Genomic DNA, 20,196 nt, shown 5'->3' on the forward strand with positions numbered 1-20,196 from the left:
CATATTTAAACGTAGTCAATACCGGAATATAACCAATTTTTTAATACCCAATATTTAACATGAATACATTTTTAAAAGAAACCCCCCTCACCACACTTACTGCCTAAATCCACTGGGGGTCTGTGACGATCTGAAGTGGCATAGCCCGGAAGTGGGTACATGTGACGTCACATGTATATGTTGGTGCCGTTGTAAAGTAAGTTGCCTAAGATGGCGCCGAACCTAAATGTAGTGCTGGGTTTGGTATTCATTAAAAATAAACTGTGGCCGCTTTAACTGCCCCCAATGCATCAAAACAAATACAATTACACATGTTCACAAATCAGATACAAGTTGCAGCTAAGATTGGGGATAACACCACTTCCAATGACATTAGTGTGTGATTCTTTTGGTACAGGTCTTCCGTAGAAGAGGTGGGATGGAAGCAATGATTTTAACTTCAATGTTATGGAAGTGCAAGGAGCATGTTTAGACACAATGGCCTCAATTAGTGCAGCAATTTCATTAATGTTAGAGTGCCTGAACTTACTGAACACATATCAATATGACACATGCCTCATCATACTTATTTATTTTCCATGCTGACAGTGATCATTCTGCATTGTCCCTCATTATGCTGTGCAGTGTGCAGAATGTTCCACATGAATCATGAACCGCCAATCTCATTGGGAAATTCCTAATCATTCAGTCACGCTAAAATGTGGGATTGTCCAACCTTGTAATTCCTGCCCAAAGCATTGCAGTAGTGCAACTCTGAGCTTACTGTTGGTGGAGTGATAGTACCCGGGAGCTCTGACCTGTCAGGGGGGAACAATCAGAGTTTTACCCCACAAAAACTTCTTGTGCCAGAGTTGTTCCAACTGGGCTTTCTAAACAAGTGGCAGAGAAGAGAAGTGCACCATGCTCCCAATTATAATCTACAAAACCCTCACTTCAACAGGTAAGAACTGAAAGTTTTGCTCGTATTTTGGTTTGTCATTTTAATGTTAGAATATCATTCAGACTCTGACACAGCAAAAGAGTTAATGATGCTCTCAGGGTAAAAATGAAACTCGGGAATCCATTAACATAACCTAATATGAGGGTAAGAAGATACCATTTAGCTATGTCAACTCCAGTGGCCCTCCAACCCTTTTTGAACTGCAACTTCCAACAACCCCCAAGAGCCTGAAATGTGTAGTATTAAAACAACTATAGAGCCCAAAGGCTGGAAGCAAGGCATAATGCATTTTTTGCCTGTCCCTTATCACCATGCCCAATTCCAGCATTTTAATGAGTGATGTTAACTTTGTACCTTGAGAAGCCATTAACTCTGGTACATGTGTTATTTTTAGGGCAAGTCAGGCAGATATTAGCACCTATATCTGAGGTTACACTCAGCTGTGTAACCTGATAATAGTCGCTTCTTATTAATGAGCATTATATAGTTTACTATTAGCATGTAGGACCAGGTTTAAAGGCTGAGATGAGCTGATGCCGTACCACATTTTCTTTCTTTAGAGACATGTATATAAGGGCACATAACAATGGCCAGTACCCCTAATGGTACCTGAGACCGAATAAAATTCTGTGTATTCAAATTCCCCCATCAGCCCCCCTGACTTGGGTGGATTCTGTTCTCAAATTATCCTTGGTCACTAGTACCCTGGCCTTGAGGCAGAGCCACCTGTTTTGCTGTAAGAGCAGTTTTTTGTTCTTCCTGCCAGTAACTCCCTTTTACCCCCATATATTATTATGCCATATGTTTCTAAGTCTATAAAACACTGTTGTTTCTTTTGTTCAAGATTCTTGACTCTTGTGAGTTGAGAGGAGCTCATGTCAAATAAACTTTGTCTTGCACCTCAAGTGGTCTCTGGTTCCTGAAATTCCACAACATACCCTAAGTACCCCTTTCATTTCTGTCAAGGTGAAAATCAAGGGGCCGATTCACTAAGGGTCGAATTTCGAAGTTAAAAATACTTCGAAATTCGACCCTCGGATTGAAATCCTTCGACTTCGAATATCGAAGTCGAAGGATTTAGCGCTAATCCTGCGATCGATCGATCGAAGGATTTTCCGTTCGATCGAACGATTAAATCCTTCGAATCGAACGATTCGAAGGATTTTAATCCAACGATCGAAGGAAAATCCTTCGATCAAAAAATCACAGGCAAGCCTATGGGGACCTTCCCCATAGGCTAACATTGACTTCGGTAGCTTTTAGCTGCCGAAGTAGGGGGTCGAAGTTTTTTTTAAAGGGGAAGTACTTCGACTATCGAATGGTCGAATAGTCGAACGATTTTTCGTTCGATTCGTTCGATTTCGTTCGAATTGGAACGAATTTAACCAATTCGATGGTCGAAGTACCCAAAAAATACTTCGAAATTCGAAGTATTTTTCATTCGAATCCTTCACTCGAGCTTAGTGAATCAGCCCCCAATTGTATACCTTTCTGATATCACTCATGCCTTTCATTTTGGACAACTTTTTTTTTAAGGAAAAACTAGGTAATTTCTCTCATGCAGTCAAGTTCTTTTGTTTTGCTTTAACTTGTTTTCAGATAAGCTCTTTACTTTTCCAACTAAGAAGTAACTAAACTTATTCATAGTTTAACTACCCAATAATCAAAATTTTTGAGTAATTACAGTTTGGGTAGAGCAGAAATGGAGTGTTGCACATTATTTCTTCTGGGAGCTGAATAAAAGGAAGAGCTTTTTGTTGAAGTGTTATTAAACAGCAGTGTATAATTTGTGTATAAAAAACTCTTTGTTCAAACTGGGCTTTCTAAAAAAAAGTGACACAAAGCTCGCTCGGTGGCACACAGTTGTTCACTCTGATGTAATTTGTAGCCTTTTCTGTTTGTCCATCAAAGTGGCACATAGCTTGGTCCTTGGACAATTGTACGCAGTGGGGTACTGCTGATAAAATGGATTTCTTGTAAGATGTGCATCGCATTGGTAAATTATTATAATTAACATAATGCAAAGAAGTCTTGTGGGGATGGCAGTTTTCTTACCAGAAATAAGAGAAATTGATTGCATAATAGTGGGTTATGAGAAGACCATCAAATCACAGCTTTCATAACTCTAGGGGCACTGCTGCTCAAAATACTTTACAGAAAATGTCTCACCGTAATGAGGATTAAAGTTAAATGCCATTGGTGCACACTGACATTCTTCCCATTTAATATGCTGCCAATCAACTAAGTAGTATATATAGATATATATATATATATAAAACAAAGGAAAGTTGTGCTCACCACTCATTTTTAAAACCATTAGGCGGGTGCAATGAGGCTGTGACCACAAAATACATATAGACAAATACAAGAGAGGAGCACCGCCCTGGGCTTTAACCTGACGGATGTGTGTGCCCTATAGAGTCTCTCTCTTTCGGGTCATGGTCTAAAGGTTTAGGCCTTTCCATGGTTTTAAGCCTCTTTTTAAAGGGCATGTAAAGTCTAAAATAGAATAAGGCTAGAAATGCTGTATTTTGTATACTAAATATAAACATGAACTTACTGTACCACAAGCCTAATCAAACAAATAATTTATGCTTACAAAGTTTGCCACAGGGGGTCACCATCTTGTAACTTTGTTAAACATCTTTGCAAGACCAAGACTGTGCACATGCTCAGTGTGGTCTGGGCTGCTTAGGGAACTGCTTATCAGAACCTCCTTTATCAGAACACTTGATAAAGGATGTTATACCTCCGAAACGTTGTGTTTGAGATCCTAATAAAACACTTATGTTTTAGCACGATTGCAACGGTGTGTGCCATCCTACTCCTTTACTATATGGAACAAGGGAACCAAGTCAAGCAGCAAGGTTTCTGGATAGAGCACCACCAATATACAGCCATAGTCTTTTGAACTATTGTATGCTACTAAGGTATTAAACCTGGGACTACCTTGTATTTGTATGCCCTGTACTTTTCATCTTGCATGCAACACAGCAAAATGAGTGCAGGGCTCAAGTATAGAGGAACATATATATATATACTTTATATATATATATATATATATATATATATATATATATATATATATATAATGGAGCAAGCACTGTAGTGAATGGAACTTGCAACTTTATTGTCATGCCTTGCACAGTAACTTGTGTTTGTAAATGAGTCCTATGGACTCAAGATTTGTTGCCCTATGCTGTTTACAATGCTTAATTTAGCGCAGGTACCATGATCGCCTTATTCCTGCAAAATAACAGGATGCATCATAAAATGCTGCTAGCCTTTAGATGGTATCACAATTCACCTTGAACTCTGTCTAATACACAGCGCTGGAAGCACAAAGTTAACAGTTAAGGCAAGAATAGAAAACTGAGACAATTGTCACACTGGGATAGTCCCAGGCAGCTGTAGTTAAGGCAAGAATAGAAAACTGTGATAGTTATCACACTGGGATAGTCCCAGGCAGCTGTTTGATCTGGCCCAAAAGACATGATTAAAAACACTCCTGGGGAGACGGTCAAGATGGCACCATTCACCAGTGTCAGGCTCTCCCACCTCGGGTTACTGAGAAGTTACAAGGCAGATGATTAGAGGTACGTTCAGTCTTTTTCCAGCAACGCGTCTTCACAATGAAGCACAAAGAAAACATTTAGAACCATTCTCATAAGTGCCGTACTTGCACTTGAGGAGCGGATGGAGGAAATCTAACTGTCAGCACCAGGACTTGCTTTTTTGGATCAACTATTATCAGGTTTTCCCGTTAGCGAAGAATTGTCTCGAGGCCGACACTGCTCAAATTAGATCAGGAAATGGATGAGTGACCTCCAACTTTGCTTGAAATCAGTTCAGCAGTATTCCAGCAAAACTCTTGTCTTTTACTAAAAACTAGTAATTTAATATGATCCTTCCCCCCCCTCGCCAATAAAGGTCAAAGCAAATGAAGATAATGATGGTATCATAGCAACCGAGCTACTCAATGTGAAGAGGTTGAAGGGAAAGCATAGAAACCTTTGCCGCGCATAGTACAATGTTCAGGAAAAAAGATTTACATGGTTTTATGAACTGTGACCAACCATTCTCTTCTTCTGGATGGCAGGATAAAGGATAATTGCTAGTGGTCCTCTGCAACAGAGTGTTGCTTGGAAAAGCATCCAGGTGCTTATTAATTAACCTTTTTGTCAATCATGTATAAGGATCTATATAGACAAGGACTTCTAGTGAAAAGAGAATGATTTCACATTAAATTAGACGGGGTGATATGATTGGATATTGAAATTATATTATTTTGCTTATTTAAAAGTGCTTTGTAGTAAACCAACACAATACACAGCAGCCCGGTTTCCATATCCTATATATAGAAAGTCAGCAGGACATGCATTATTCACAAGTGTTTGCATTTGGTTTGAGAAATGTAAGATTCGGTTGCAGGAGTATTTTCATTCATTCTTAGATGTCCCAGCTAAAGTGACATGACACATTTAATGTGATGAGTGAAAAGAGAAATTACATTTCCCTGTCCCTTCGGTTTTCATTTCTGGCATCTTTTACATAAGGAAATTAAATAGCCGACGTATTTTGATACTGCAAATTGTAATTCCCATTCTCAGCTTGAACGGAAGTGTTTGTTTGATGAGATTTCACTTGACAGATGCTGTCAAGAGTCTGTGTGTTGCTCCAATAGTACAGAAAGATTATTACATATGGTAATAAGAATGCAGAAAATTGCCACCACCATGTGATGTCTGAACGATGAATGTCTTTTATTTTCCTTTTCAGAAGGATGTGACATTTAGGTATTGGCATGCATTTTTAGCTTAAGAAAAAGACCAGGTTTTGAACTGGAGTCGCTTTGAAAGGCCACAGTATCACGGAAGGTGATAAAATGCAACTGAAACAGAAGCTCTTAAAAAAAGGGTGAGTTTGGGATATACATATCATGGAAAACCCATCCATAAATGACCTCTGATTAGCCAGACTGCAGTTCTGGTTCTTCAACTGACCTCTCCTACATCCGGCATCTCCATAAAATCGCTCTGGTCACTCAGCATGTGACCTGAATGTCCCAACCTATAGCCAACCTCTCTAAGATCCACAGCTCCCATATAAGTGATGGGTACTTCTTATGAGTTTGTACAAATATCAGAAGGGCAAATGAGCAAAGACAATGGGTGATGGATGCCACAGGGTTGGACACACATGTAACCTTTCTGTGTTAGCAAACATGAGCAAAAAGTCAGACGTATAAGTGAACCTTTACATGATCATCTTTTAGTTTTATGATTTTGCTGTGTGTTTTTTCCGCTTCTCCAAAAACCAATGTGTGATCAGGAGCTTCCTGATTTTGAACCAGGAACTTGTTCTATATTATCCGACACTCTTTTTGCTTGAGTCACAGGAGGCAGTGTGTCTTTAGTCTGACAGATTATCATACATGACTGTCCAGCTGCGGGCAATAGCTCATTAAAGGCTACTTAAAGGAGAATTCAACCCTAAAGTTAAAAATATACCCTACCCCCCTACCCTACATAGACCCTCCTCCCCCCAGCCTAAGTGTTACCCCGTGCAAATGCCCCTAACGTTTTACTTACCCCTCTATGCAGATTCAGGCATCGGAGTTCATGGGCGCCATCTTCTTCTCTTTGGAAATCTTCGGAATGAGACCGGCGTGGCCGTGCATGTGCGTATCCCCCGAAACTTTAAAATTGCCTAAGCGCCGGTCTCATTACGAAGATTACCAAAGCGGCTGAAGATGGCACCCATGAACTCCAATGCCTGAATCTGCACCGAGGGGTATGTAAAACATAAGGGGCATTTGCTCGGGGTATCAATTAGGCTGGGGGGGAGGGAGGTCTATGTAGGGTAGGGGGTAGGGGTTCTTTAACTTTAGGGTTGAATTCTCCTTTAAAGGAAAATTATACTCCCAAAATGAACACTTCAGCAACAGATAGTTCATATCATACTAAATGGCATATTAAAGAATCTTAGCAAACTGGAATATATATTTAAGTAAATATTGCCCTTTTACATCTCTTGCCTTGAGCCACCATTTCGTGATGGTCTCTGTGCTGCCTCAGAGATCACCTGACCAGAAATACTACAACTTTAACTGTAACAGGAAGAAGTGTGGAAGAACTCTGCCTGCTTCCAACACTCCCTAGTGCTGGATCAATGGCCAATCTGCCATATATAAAATAAGTGAATGTAAAATTGATGTGAGTGCTATTCTAAGTACTTTTGAAATTTACATTTAATATTTATTTTTTTAATTCCAAGAGATTAAGGGATACATGTACTGTTTATATAAATATATTTAGTTACAAAAGGGCCACAGGTTCTGACCATTCTGTCCACCAAGTCAAGGATGTTGTAAGGAGAAAGAAAAAGGGCTGGTCTGATGTTCTTTCTCACATCTTTCCTAACCAGAAGAACATGTATCCCTTAATCTCTTGGAATTAAAAAAATAAATATTGAATGTAAATTTCAAAAGTACTTAGAATAGCGCTCACGTCAATTTTAGTATATTGAATACTTCATGGTGGGAAACTGACCAGCAGGCGGCTCTGCTGTGACCAAATTCAATCATAGTAACAGTATATGTTTTCCATAATATCTTGGCATTAAAAAAAAAAATAACCAATGAACGTAAATTGCTTAGAATAGCTCATCAATTTTACTTTCACTTATTTTTAAAGGTTTACTTATCCTTTAAAGTTGCAACTGTAGTCCTGAATTTATGCTGTAACGGTGGTTCGACCTGTTGTCTTATAGCTCTGAGGCTGTGACATTCTGAAATGTTAGATTTAGCATTCTATAAACATCGGCTCCAGCATGGCTCTAATGCACATTTTTCACATTTTGATAATCCACTTCAGGCTATAAGCACCCATTAGCCATGGCAATAAGGTTGGCTGTTTTTTTGCTTGCTGCACATTTTATACCCACCTACAAAAGAAAAAGCTTTTTTAGCTGGTTTAGAAATTAATGGATTGGTACAACACCCAACCTGCCACTGGAATTGAAAACAATTCTCATATGGTAGAGCTTTCTGCAGCTAGGGTTGTCAACTTAACCCCCCCCCATTAATAACTTTGGCATTAAGGGGCAAATTTATCAATGGTTGAATTGAAAATTCGAAATTCTAATTTTCGAGCTTTTTTATGGTCAAAACTGTCAAATTACTCAAATTAAATTAGAGTTTTTCAAAAAATTCGGATTGGATTTTCAAGATACTCTCGAATTCGAATATTTGCCACCTAAAACCTAACAAATTGCTGTTTAAGTCAATGGGAGACGTCAAGGGATCAATTTGGAGTTGCAGCCTTCCTGACATTCAAGTTTTTTTCGGAGAAAAAACTCAAATCAAGTTTTTAAAATGCAAATCGAATTTGATTAGAGTTTTCGGGTCAATCCTATTCACCCGAGTTTAAAAAATTAGATTTTTATAATAAATTTTGATTTTCGAGTTCATGGGAGTTTATGGGAGTTTTAAAAAACTCACATGAATTCGAAATTCGACCTTTGATAAATGGGCCTCATACAGGCAGATTTATCAAGGGTTGAATTGAAAATTCAAATTTTAAATTCAAATTTGGAGTTTATTTTAGTGTAATTCAACTAGGGATTTGTCCAAATTCGATTTGAGTTTAAAAACAATTTGAATTTCGAAATGTATCATGTACTGTCTCTTTAAGAATTCGAATTCGACTATTCGCCATCTAAAACCTGCCAAATTGGTGTTTAAGGCTATAGGGGAACTCCTACAACCAATTTGGAGTCATTTGGTGGACTTTTCAAAATCTAATTTGATTTGAATTTGCAGGTTGATCCTATTCCCACGAATATAAAAAATATGATTTTCTTCAATACATTTCGATTGCCCCCCACCCCGAATTTCTAGTTTATGGGAGTTGATGGGAGTTTTTAGAAATTCAACCCTTTATAAATATGCCCCTAAGTGTCAGTTTTACTGTCCAGGCCATAAAATATAACCAGGGGCAATTCTAGCTGCAGCTGTGGGAGAAGAACGGTGCATTGAGGAGGCAAGACCTCTGCTTGTTCCCCTATACATTGAAGACTATAGGCAGCTATTCCTAGAGCTACAGGGAGCACACAGCATTGTGCTACTATATGCATGCTTGTGTAATTGCCCGATGTGGCATATTTGTAGACATCTCTGGGAACTGATCCAATGATTTGTTCTGGGTCCAGTACAGCTGATTAGTCCAGAACTCTTGGGAATACCTACAATGATGGCATGCGATGTTTCCTTGAACCGTTAATGATTTAAAATCGCTTGGGTCATCTGTAAAGTTATAGGTACCAATAATTTTCATCCCCTTTTTGAACTCAACATTTTTGATTTTATTTCCATGCGTATCACATAATCTTGTAAGCACTTTTGCCTTTGATATTTTGAAACATTCAATAAGATGAAAGTTTAAGAACTCATTATGAATATGATTTGTAAGTGCTTCCCCATTGCTGCACAGTTTGCATTGAGATACTGCAGAAAGCGATATTGATTATCTAACAACGAGTGTTTTTTTTTTTACTCTGTGGTTTTTTAATTAACTATCAGGAATGGTTTATTTGGAGAGCTCCGGAGGGAAACATCACATGCTGAGAGGTTAAAACAACCAACCTGTTTTCGAATGTAGCTAGAACACACTTATTTGCAGCTTGCTCGTTAAAAACTATTTATTTTTCTACAAAGACAAAGGTGGAGGATTCAATTGTTCATTAGAAATAAAATGTTGTTTTGTTAATTAAAGAAAATCAATCTAGAGCCTATTACATACCAATAATTTTAATCCTGTTCTTGTCTGGTGCCGAATCTCCATGCCTACAGGAAAAACATGATTAAAATAAATACAATATATATGTGAATTAATTATGTGCTATTTGTTTATAGGTAGTAAAATTGAAAGCATAAATCAGTAACACACATACTAGACCTTGATATGGTATGTGGTTTAAAGAAATAATATATCAAAAACCCCAATCCAAACCAGCCACACTCACACATTCTTCTTTGTTAAAGGAAAGCTAAAACTTAAAGGAGAAGAAAAGTCATCTTGCACTTGGGAGTGCCAAATGTTAGGCACCCCCAAGTGATTGTATTTACTTACCTGAAACCCCCGGGCCTGTGCTCCTACCAGCAGAAAACGGCACTGGCCTGGGGTTCTACCAATGAGCACCACGGAGCGATCCTCTTCCGTCTTCCTATTTCTTTGCGCGGCTGCGCAGTAGAATGAAAAGCCGAACTTTAACTAAAAAGTCGCTATTCCGTTCAACTGCGCATGCGTCTGCACTTGGGAAAAGAACCGGAAGAGAAGCGCTCCGTGATGCTCACTGGAATAACCCCTGGTCACTGCAGTTTTCTGCTGATAGGAGACCCGGTCCGGGGTTTCAGATAAGTAAATACAATCACTTGGGGGTGCCTAACATTTGGCACCCCCAAGTGCACGATGACTTTCCTTCTCCTTTAACTAAGAAGTATGCAGAAATTTTGTATATTATGTTTTGGAGTTCTGTAGCAGCCCAATGCTTCCACAGCCCTTTAGCAGTAAAGATGTGTGTGTGTCCAAAGATACCACCAGTAGATCCCCATCTTCTTTTTTGCTGCTGTCAGTTTCCTAACCCTTGGGACCAACTCACTATATTATGTGTTTAGAATATAAACTTTACAATAACAGGCTGATTTGTAATTAATTCAGATTCTCATTTCATGGCAGCTCTGAAACCAGTTCAATTAGTATCCGAATTTAATAATCAGCCCTGTAGCATCAGCTTATATGTCAGGCAGAATTTGCTGCTTGATAATTTGCAATAAACCCTTAAGCGTAGCTTCTCAACAAGAGATCAGATCACACAGAGCATGTGCAGTGTCAGTGACACTTCTAACAGAATCCAAAATGGGGAGCTCTTGTGACGTCTTTGAAGGCCTGGATCTTTACTTCTGAAGAGATGCTAAATCTTTATGGTAGTGCAGTAAGTTCAGTAAATAAAATATGGCATTTCTAACCACATTTGATTTTAGGGTTTATTTCTACTTTAAGATGACCATAAATGGAATGATGTCGCCTACTGATTGTACCCTCCAGATTGAGTTGGCAGCTTACTAGCCTGTTTATGAGCAGGTTAGAAAATCCTTTTGTGTAAGAACCTTATCAGACTGTTGATGTGGTTCTGTTATGATCTGTGCATTGACTGGAGAGCGAAGCTAACAGATCAGCTTAATTTGGCCAAGCATGTGGGTATCCAAATTTAACATAGATCTGCTTGTTGTGGTGCCCATGTATATGCTTAGCTTTACTCTACTATATATTACCATATTCATAATCCCTGCTTTTGTAATGGCCATCATCACTTCTATGTATGTATTTTACATCTATATTTTGTATTTATTTAGATGCTACCCACCAATAATTAAAAGTACTTAACAACTGACATGAAAATAAAATAGAAATATTGAATATTTAGAAATAAACTTTCATTTGCCTTGCTAGTCTTTCTTATCTCTGTTATTTTATAACTGATCCAGAGCTCAAAATCAATCAGTTCCTGATTAATGTGGTGTGAATTGTCTAATAATGATAGCTAGAATCTCAGCTGTAAAGTATGATAAAATGCCATTTCATTACACTTCTCTATACCAGCAGCATAGAGGCTAATACTTTTTTTTCAAGAACATTTTTATACAGGTATGGGACCTGTTATCCAGATTGCTTGGGAACTGGGGCTTTCCGAATAACGGATCTTTCCGTATTTTGGATCTTTACACCTTAAGTTTTTCTAGAAAATCATGTAAACATTAAATAAACCCAAAAGACTGGTTCTGCTTCCAATAAGGATTAATTATAACTTAGTTTGGACCATATACAAGGTACTGTTTTATTACTACAGAGAAAAAGGAAATCTTTTTTTTAAAATCTGGATTATTTGGATAAAATGGAGCCTAGGGGAGACGGCCTTTCCGTAATTCAGAGCTTTCTGGATAATGGGTTTCCGGATAACAGATCCTATAAATGTACTTTCTTTTGGTGTATAAATGTACATTATATTTTTGAAGATGATGTCCCTTTGAGAAATGTTCTTCCTTTAAAGGAAAAGGTGCTTATGATTATAAAAAGAAAAATCCACTAATCTGTTGCCGGTGATGAATAGATTTGCTCAGCCTAGCATTTTCTAGCTGCAACCAGCACACTCATGCTGTGAGTCACTGACAGATTTTGTTACTGACAAACAGAAGGGTTGTTTGCAGTAGAAAAAAGTGAGGTTGAGCTATCGCGCGTTTAAAGAATTTATAGCTCAAAAACGATACAATAAATAATGAAAACCTATCTCTGAAAAAAAACAAGTGATAATCATCCGAAATAGTTTTGTGGATTTTTTTTTAATGACAGCAACAGTTCCCTTTTAAAATAAAAAAACAGAAAAGCCATGTGTTGATTTAGTCAAATGGAAAAGCATTTCTGTCTCCTGTTTTGCAGTAGGATCCTATGACCTGCATCTGATGGAAGAAATAATAATTACACCTTATATCATGTATCTTTTCACAGGGAGGACACTGGTGATTTTTTTGACAGAATGAGAAGTGTGATTCAGAAACAAGAGAACATGCAGCGGTACTGGAGGACAGAGGTATGGCATGATGTGTGTACCATTAGCATTGCGGCATTCTTAAAATAGCAATGGTAGAATGGGGAGCAAAGTATCCATGCACAACCTCATAGAACAACTTTAATTATAAAGAAGACAGCATGAAAGGAAGTAGCACAGCAAGGTGCTTATAATATACAGTAGCAGATGTGGGATGAAAAAAGAAAGGCACAAAGGATACATCATTTACACCGACAGCATTGACACATTCTGTTTTAAAGGCAACTTATGTTGACAAATTATGAATTAAAAGCAATAAACCTTGTGTACAGCTTTTTTTTTCCCAAGCAGAACAAGTTTCCTTCCATATTGTTGGCTGCCAACTGGGGCAGTGTAGATGCCATTTTTTATTGTGCATAGGGATGCACCGAATCCACTATTCTGGATTCGGCCGAACCCCCGAATCCTTTGCGAAAGATTCAGCCTAATACCAAACCGAATCCTAATTTGCATATGCAAATTAGGGGTGGGAAGTGGAAAACATTTTTTTTACTTCCTGGTTTTGTGACAAAAAGTCACGCGATTTCCCTCCCCGTCCCTAATTGCAAATTAGGATTCAGATTTGTTTCGGACGGGCAGAAGTATTCGGCTGAAAAAAGCCAAATCCTGGCCGAATACCGAATCCTGGATTCGGTGCATCCCTAATTGTGCAGCGTGGCCAGGGGTGCTTCGCCAATGAGGCAAGTTGAGGCTGTCGTCTCAGGCGGCAGCGCCCCACAAGGAACCAGGGGCAGCAAAAATGGTGCTCCTGGTAATTTAAGAGCGAATTTCCGAGGGAGGGGGGGCAGCACCAACTGCTGCTGCCTCAGGCGGCAGAGGGGCCAGGATCGCCCCTGGGCATGGCAGCAACCACAACTTAATTCATAGTGTAAAGAAACATAGAGTGAAAGCAAAAATTCAAATGGAGGGCATTTACCTTTTTAAATATCTTCTAATATGAGCCTCATCCATGATTGCTGTGTCAAGAATAAACCCATGTTAAGCTGGAGACCAGGGTGTGAGATTCACAGAGGGCCATAGTCCATGTATAAACACTCAGTACTATGAACAAGTGGGGTCAAATAGGAACCATGCAGGACATTTAGATGGTTCTCTAATTCATATATTGGGATGGAATTATTAAGACGTAGAAGTTAATTTATTAATGATCAAATGGGGTTTCTGCAGATTTCCAAGCCATTTGATCCCTGATTGAGTTTTGATTGAAGATTCCAAATTATCCAATCAATTTTACCAGACTTAAAGTGCAATTTCAATCAATTTCATACCTCCCAACTGTCATTTTTGTTTCGCAGTCCCGATTTTTACAGCTCAACCAGTCCAGGATTTGTTACTGAAATGTCCCAACTTTCTCTTTGATCTCCTGCACTGCACAGAAAAAAATACAAAGTTTCTAACTTAATTGGCTTTTGGCAGAGAGCCCAGAATAGATACTTTTGTAACAATCTAAGATAAGCACAGTCTTAACTCACAGTTTAAAGGGCAATTCACCCTTATAAGCACAACTGCTAGAACACATAAAAACCACAGAAATGTGTTCAAACTTTCATAACCTGCCAATCTTTGTAAAATGGGCATCGTAATTAGGGGGGTGGCCACCAAATGGGTTCCGGGCTGCAAATCTTTTTATCCCTCTTTCTGTTTCCAAAATGTTGGGAAGTATGAAATTTAATAAAAATCTAAAGTCTCCCAGGGATTCAATACCTCAGAACCTCTAATGAACGACTGGCCTGAAAATATCGAGATTAATCAAATCCACTTTCCTATAAAATATTTGTTATATGAAAGCCATAGTTTTCATTCAGTTTTCTTTTTCTCAGCATTTTAAATTCTGCTTAATGAAAATGAATTTGGCTTGGATATTTAAATTTGTGTGTTTTTCTGCAGGGTGTTTTAAATAACAGTATGCCACCTCCTCCAGAAAATGTTGGGGAGCCCAAAGCACTGGAGAAGTTGTTGCTTAGCAAGAGAGAGGTAAAAAAAAAAATTGTTTTGTTCAATATTTGACAAAATTATTCATACAGTATGTACGATGACTGTCATCCATTTGTTAACCATTGTTTGCTACTTCTAGCAGCTCATGGTACTGCCAGACTGCTTGTAGGGATTATTAGTTGTACAGGGATGTATGGGATCTATTATCCAAAAACCCATTATAAAGAACAGAAATCTTTGATATTTGGGAATGCCATTTCCAATCCAATTCCAGTCAAGCAATTCCTAATTTTCGACTGGTTTGCTTTTATACAATGTAATATGATACTATCTCATAGCTGATGGTAACTAGGCTCCAATAAATAATTATCAGTGGTAAAAGATAAGGAAAGTGTCATTCACTGGGGTGGTGCCAATTTGTCAAATGTCCCCTCCATAAATACAGTCACTTACTTTTTACACTGTGCCACCCTCTACTTCTTACCCACAAAACACCAGACCCCAAACATTTTGGATATATGATTTCTTACCTGTATCAGGTAAAAAGAAGGGCTTTCCCTGGGTTAACAAACTGATTCGTTAAAATGTTTGATATTTAAGAAACGTTTAAAGAGTAAAATAAATGTGACATCTGATTCTGAGCCAGAGTTCTAAATCATCCACTTTAGTTTGGATTCATTTTTATGATTACAGTTGTTCTTCTTTGTTCTAGAATGTGGTAATTTCAGTGAAAACATTGAAATACAACGTCCTTTGTTTTGTTGATGGTTCCCAAGCTCTGACAAAAACACATCACCTACACAGAGATGAAAATATATATTCTGAAATTTCAGGTGCTTGCATAAATGGAGAGTATAAATCTGAGCAGCCCTATGGAACTGCCATTTATTGCAATTCAAATAAATAGTTAGTTGGGGGGGTCAATAAAAAAACTATAAGAGTAAACACTTCACATTGCACTGTGCAAGGCCAGCGTCAGTGACCCTTCAACACAGGATACCCAATATTTTGTACTATCACTGTGTTTTACTAGACATATTAGGCAAGCAATATGATAAATTTGAGTCTCAGAGCAAATAATGAATGTTCTTCTCTTTTAAAGATAGAGATGTTGTATGAAGAAATACTGTATACCCTTGTGTACACGGCTGGTATTGTGTCCTCTGAACAAGTTGCTAGTGAAGAAGAACTTTTTCATTATCTACAAAAGGTATGCCTACTCTGTAAAGCTTTTGTTCTTTAACAAATAACTAATATTTGCTTGGAACTTTTCTCAGGGTCGCTTGTACAAAGCAATACTGTCACATCTGGTCTTTGTCTTCTGTAAATGCCTGTTACAGAATGAATGATTAAACAAATATTGGTCTTGCAAAGATATGAGCGACCATGGATTAAAGGACATTTTGTATTTTATGCAGGTTTAGTCATAAAATCAGTCAAATTTAGTCATAAAAAGGAATTCAGTAATATTTGACAATAGAGGATCAACTGACTTTGTTGTTGGAAACTTTGGAATTGAACTGTAGCTGGGAAAGAGGAGAGCTAGAGAAAGAAGGATGTACAGTAGAATAGAAGGGAGGTAAAAGTGATATTCAGAAGTGAATGAGAAAAGAAGAGTTTGGATGTAGTTAGAAAGTAAAGCAATGAGAAGCAAGGCACGAAGAGCACAAGAGGAAAATGAAAAGTATTGGAAATGCAGTGGTTGAAGAGAGAGGTGGGTTAGAGAAAGATTAGAGAAACAACGAAGGAGAGATGATGATTTGTGAGAAGAAAATCAAGTTGCATGGAAGGGGTGTTATGTAAAGGAAATTGGTAAAAATAGGAAAAGCAGTAGAAGGTTAGTGGAAGATGACAGTTGAAACAAAGGGGAAAGTGAAGGAATACGTGAGAGAAGATTTATAAGACATAGTGGATGCAGCAGTGATTCTGGTGAAGAAGCAGCCTGAGACGGCTCCTCAAAATGCTGCCCCCCCCTCGCCTGCTTACCCATCGGGTGGAGAGGCATCTGAGGCAGGAACACTAGTGTGGAGAGCGCAACTGCGCTCTCTCGCACTAGTAAAGACGAATTTCTGGTTTCAAAACCAGAAATTTGGCTCTTAAAAGTACAGGAACGGCTTTTTGCCGCCCCTGGAAATGTATCTGGTGCTGCCGCCTGAGGTGAGCGCCTCAGCCCGCCTCATTGGCCGCCGTTGAGTGGGTATAATAGTGGGAGTGGAAGGAGATATCTGATTTGCTGGAGTAAGGCAATTTTTCATAAACTATGATGACCCATGTAGGCATGCTAACCTGCACAACTATCCATTGTCTGTTGTATGCCACTTGTCACACCAAGACAGAGATCTTTGTACCCTGTGTAACTGAAATGGGATATGCAAACTGAAAAAAGTCAGTAAACTCTCTGACCACCAAGACTACATTTCAAGCTTCTTTTAGATACAGTCATTGTTTAGATGCTAGTCAGCTATTACAATTTTTAGAATACTTTTCTTGTGAAATTAGTTATAAAAAATAATTATAATATTACGAGTATTAACTTTTTTCCTTGTTTTACAGGTTTTTGGAATGAGTAAAAGTGACCATGATGCAATCCTACAGCATGTCAAGGAATCCAAGGTAATGCATAACAAAAAACACATACAGTAAATACTGTATGACATTGCCTCATTTGGTTGTTCTGAAATGACCAACAGATGTGTAAGCCTGTTTATTGTAGGTTGAAATCTAGTGGTTTTAGAGGCTTTTGAAACCATGATTATTTCTCTAAAACCACGAATGTCATGAAAGTTATTAAAAGATCAGTAAGAACGTAAAAAATAAAACACTTAATGATGCACTAAAGAGTTTAAAAACCTCTGAAACCTCTAAAAATTTTAGTTTTTCAGACAATTACTAGCAAAAAAAATCAGAAAACCTCTAAAAGTCTAAATTGATTAAAAACCGTTCAAAAGGATTAATGCAGCTCCTATTGACTCAGCTTCAACATCTTTTACTTGCCATTTTGTACTAGAGTTTTTAGTGGGTTTTACCTTAAATAAATCTCAAATTTTTGAGTTTTAGAGAAATAAAAAAACTAGAATTTTTAGAGAAAAAATACATGAAAAAAATAAAAATCCAAATTTTAGTAAATTGGACCCTTAGATTTGCATAAGCAGTCATACAGTGGCAATGACAATAAATTTGTAGCCTTACAGAGCATTTGTTTTTTAGATGGGGTCAGGGACCCCCATTTGAAAGCTGAAGAGTCGGAAGAAGAGGGCAAATAATTCAAAACTATAAAAAAAGAAAAAATGAAGGCCAATTGAAAAGTTGTTCTAAAACATGCTAAAAGTTAGCTTAAAGATGACGCAATATAATCCGTTTGCATGTGCTCCACAGATGGATATAACTTAATAAGTATTAAGTATAATTAAAATAGCAACAGCTGCAGTTCTCTGCATTGCCTGCAGTTCCAATTGATCAATTAGCAAAAAGTCAGCCAAATCATAGTTTATCCACATCTGTGCAGTCAAACTGGAAAATAGCTAACCCATCAGTCCGTGTGAGGCCATCTTGTTTTTCCAGTTTGGAAGTCTGAATTATTCTTTGCAGCAGTGTTTTCCACCCACACAGCAGGGATCAACACAGTCTAAGATCAAAGACTCTCCCCAAATCCCAAATGAGTGACTCAATGTAACTAAAACATTGCAGCTAAATGTAGAAGCATCAGCAGTGTTTTTTTTGCTTGGAGTTGAAATTTGAGTGACAACTCAGAACGGAAGCATTAATGTTTACAGCAAAATAATTATATATATATATATATATAATGATATTTAGTGTAAGTCCATTACTCTATGCCTGTGAACAAAATAATATCAAAACAGAATCAAACCCAACTTTTGCCCATATTCCAAAAATCTAAACATGATGAAGATGCCACTGCTCATAACTTGAGAAGTAACTCCTTCATTGTTAAGTTGCCTGTTAGTATGTTATAGAATAGCTAATTATAAGCAACCTTTTAATTGGCCTTCTTTTTTTATTTTTGTATAGGTTTTTTAATTATTGCCTTCTTCTTCTGACTCTTTCCAGCTTTCAAATAGGGGACACCATCTTAATAACAAATGATCCATAAGGCTACAATTATATTGTTATTGCTTTTTATTACTCATGTTTCTATTCAAGCTGTCCCCTATTCATATTATAGTCTCTTATTCAAATAAATGTATGGTTGCTATGGTAATTTGGCACCTAGCAACCAGATTGCTGAAATTGCTGAAATTGCAAACTGGAGAGCTGCTGAATAAAAAACGTAATAAGTCAAATTAAAATAATGCGAAAAATGAAATAACCAATACCTTTAAGGTATTGGTTATTTCATTTTTCGCATTATATTATTGCTGGCGGTGGAAGAGGCCAGTACCAATACCTTCCCCAAGTTTTTCTATTGTTCTGAATAAGTCAAATTAAAACCAATTGCAATTTGTCTTAGAATATCACTCTCTACACCAGTGGTCCCCAACCAGTAGCTCATGAGCAACATGTTGCTCTCCAACCCCTTGGATGTTGCTCTCAGTGGCATCAAAGCAGGTGATTATTTTTGAATTTCAGGCCTGGAGGCAAGTTTTGATTGTATAAAAACCAGGTGTGCTGCCAAACAGAGCCTCAATGTAGGTTGACAATCCACATAGGGGCTACCAAACGGCCAATCACAACCCTTATGTGGCTTTGCAGCAACCAATCAGAAGTCATCTTTCTTACAGCAGACCAGAAAATTATGTCAGGTAATTGACTGAAAAGTTACTAGAACCGGATCAAATTTTGCACCATTTATTGAAGTACCTAATACATGCTCAATGGGAAGATCCTCTGGAAGTGAAATCCAGTGTAGTTAATGCTCAGTAAAGGCAGCTCTCATTGTCACCACAGATCATTGTTCGGGGGGGGCTGTGAATGTCATTAATGATAAGAATGAAGGTGAAATTGTACAGGGATTGTCTTATCACCAGACTAGAATTTGTACAAGTACAATGTGTCAAGGAAAAATGAATGTGTTCCATGGAGTAATAATGGAAGGATCTTTTTCTCTTATCAGAAGCCAGTGACGGTTCCAGTTAATAACAGTAATTATTGCCAGTGCAGGGATGAGCAAAAATCAGGGAAGTTTTGAAATATCAGTGCTGCATAATTATTGTATAACATTATTGGAACAATAGGGCATTCTGAATTGTTACTCTTTAATTAAACAGTGACAGATGTGCTTCATGTATGCAACTTTACAGGGATCAGGAATGTTTATTCAGCCATATATTTATCTGTACAAAATGGAGTGGCGTAGAATCCCTATCTGTGACAAATCATATATTAAACAAAAAAGTCCAGACTTCAAATTTGCGTGAAAAAAATAAAATTTCTTTATCAGAGCAACTTGCAACGGTTCGAAGCCCCCACTTCTTTCTCAAGCATTATAATTATTTTCACGTAACTTGAAGTCTGGACTTTTTTGTTTAAGATATATATATACATATAATACACAAAAACCATGAATATCTTGTAAATTATATCCTTATAAACAGTGAGTTCTGATGTCATCAGTTATAAACAGTGAGTTCTGATGTCATTTCAGTCACATGACTCACTGAAATTTGTGTATTATAATAAATAACGTACCCCCAGTTGTA

The 20,196-nt window shown here is 37.7% G+C and overlaps 1 protein-coding gene across 1 annotated transcript in view; it reads left to right on the plus strand.

The window, feature by feature from the left end:
- baiap3.L (BAI1-associated protein 3 L homeolog) overlaps nt 1-20,196 on the plus strand; it is a 186,195-nt gene that overhangs the window by 90,133 nt on the left and 75,866 nt on the right. Inside the window, exons 3-6 of the mRNA XM_041576487.1 lie at nt 12,505-12,586; nt 14,492-14,578; nt 15,642-15,749; nt 17,093-17,152. Of these exons, the coding sequence (XP_041432421.1) occupies nt 12,505-12,586; nt 14,492-14,578; nt 15,642-15,749; nt 17,093-17,152 (337 nt within the window). The remainder of the gene's footprint in view (nt 1-12,504; nt 12,587-14,491; nt 14,579-15,641; nt 15,750-17,092; nt 17,153-20,196) is intronic.

Source organism: Xenopus laevis, chromosome 9_10L (genome assembly GCF_017654675.1).
Source record: "Xenopus laevis strain J_2021 chromosome 9_10L, Xenopus_laevis_v10.1, whole genome shotgun sequence".
Taxonomy (NCBI): domain Eukaryota; kingdom Metazoa; phylum Chordata; class Amphibia; order Anura; family Pipidae; genus Xenopus; species Xenopus laevis.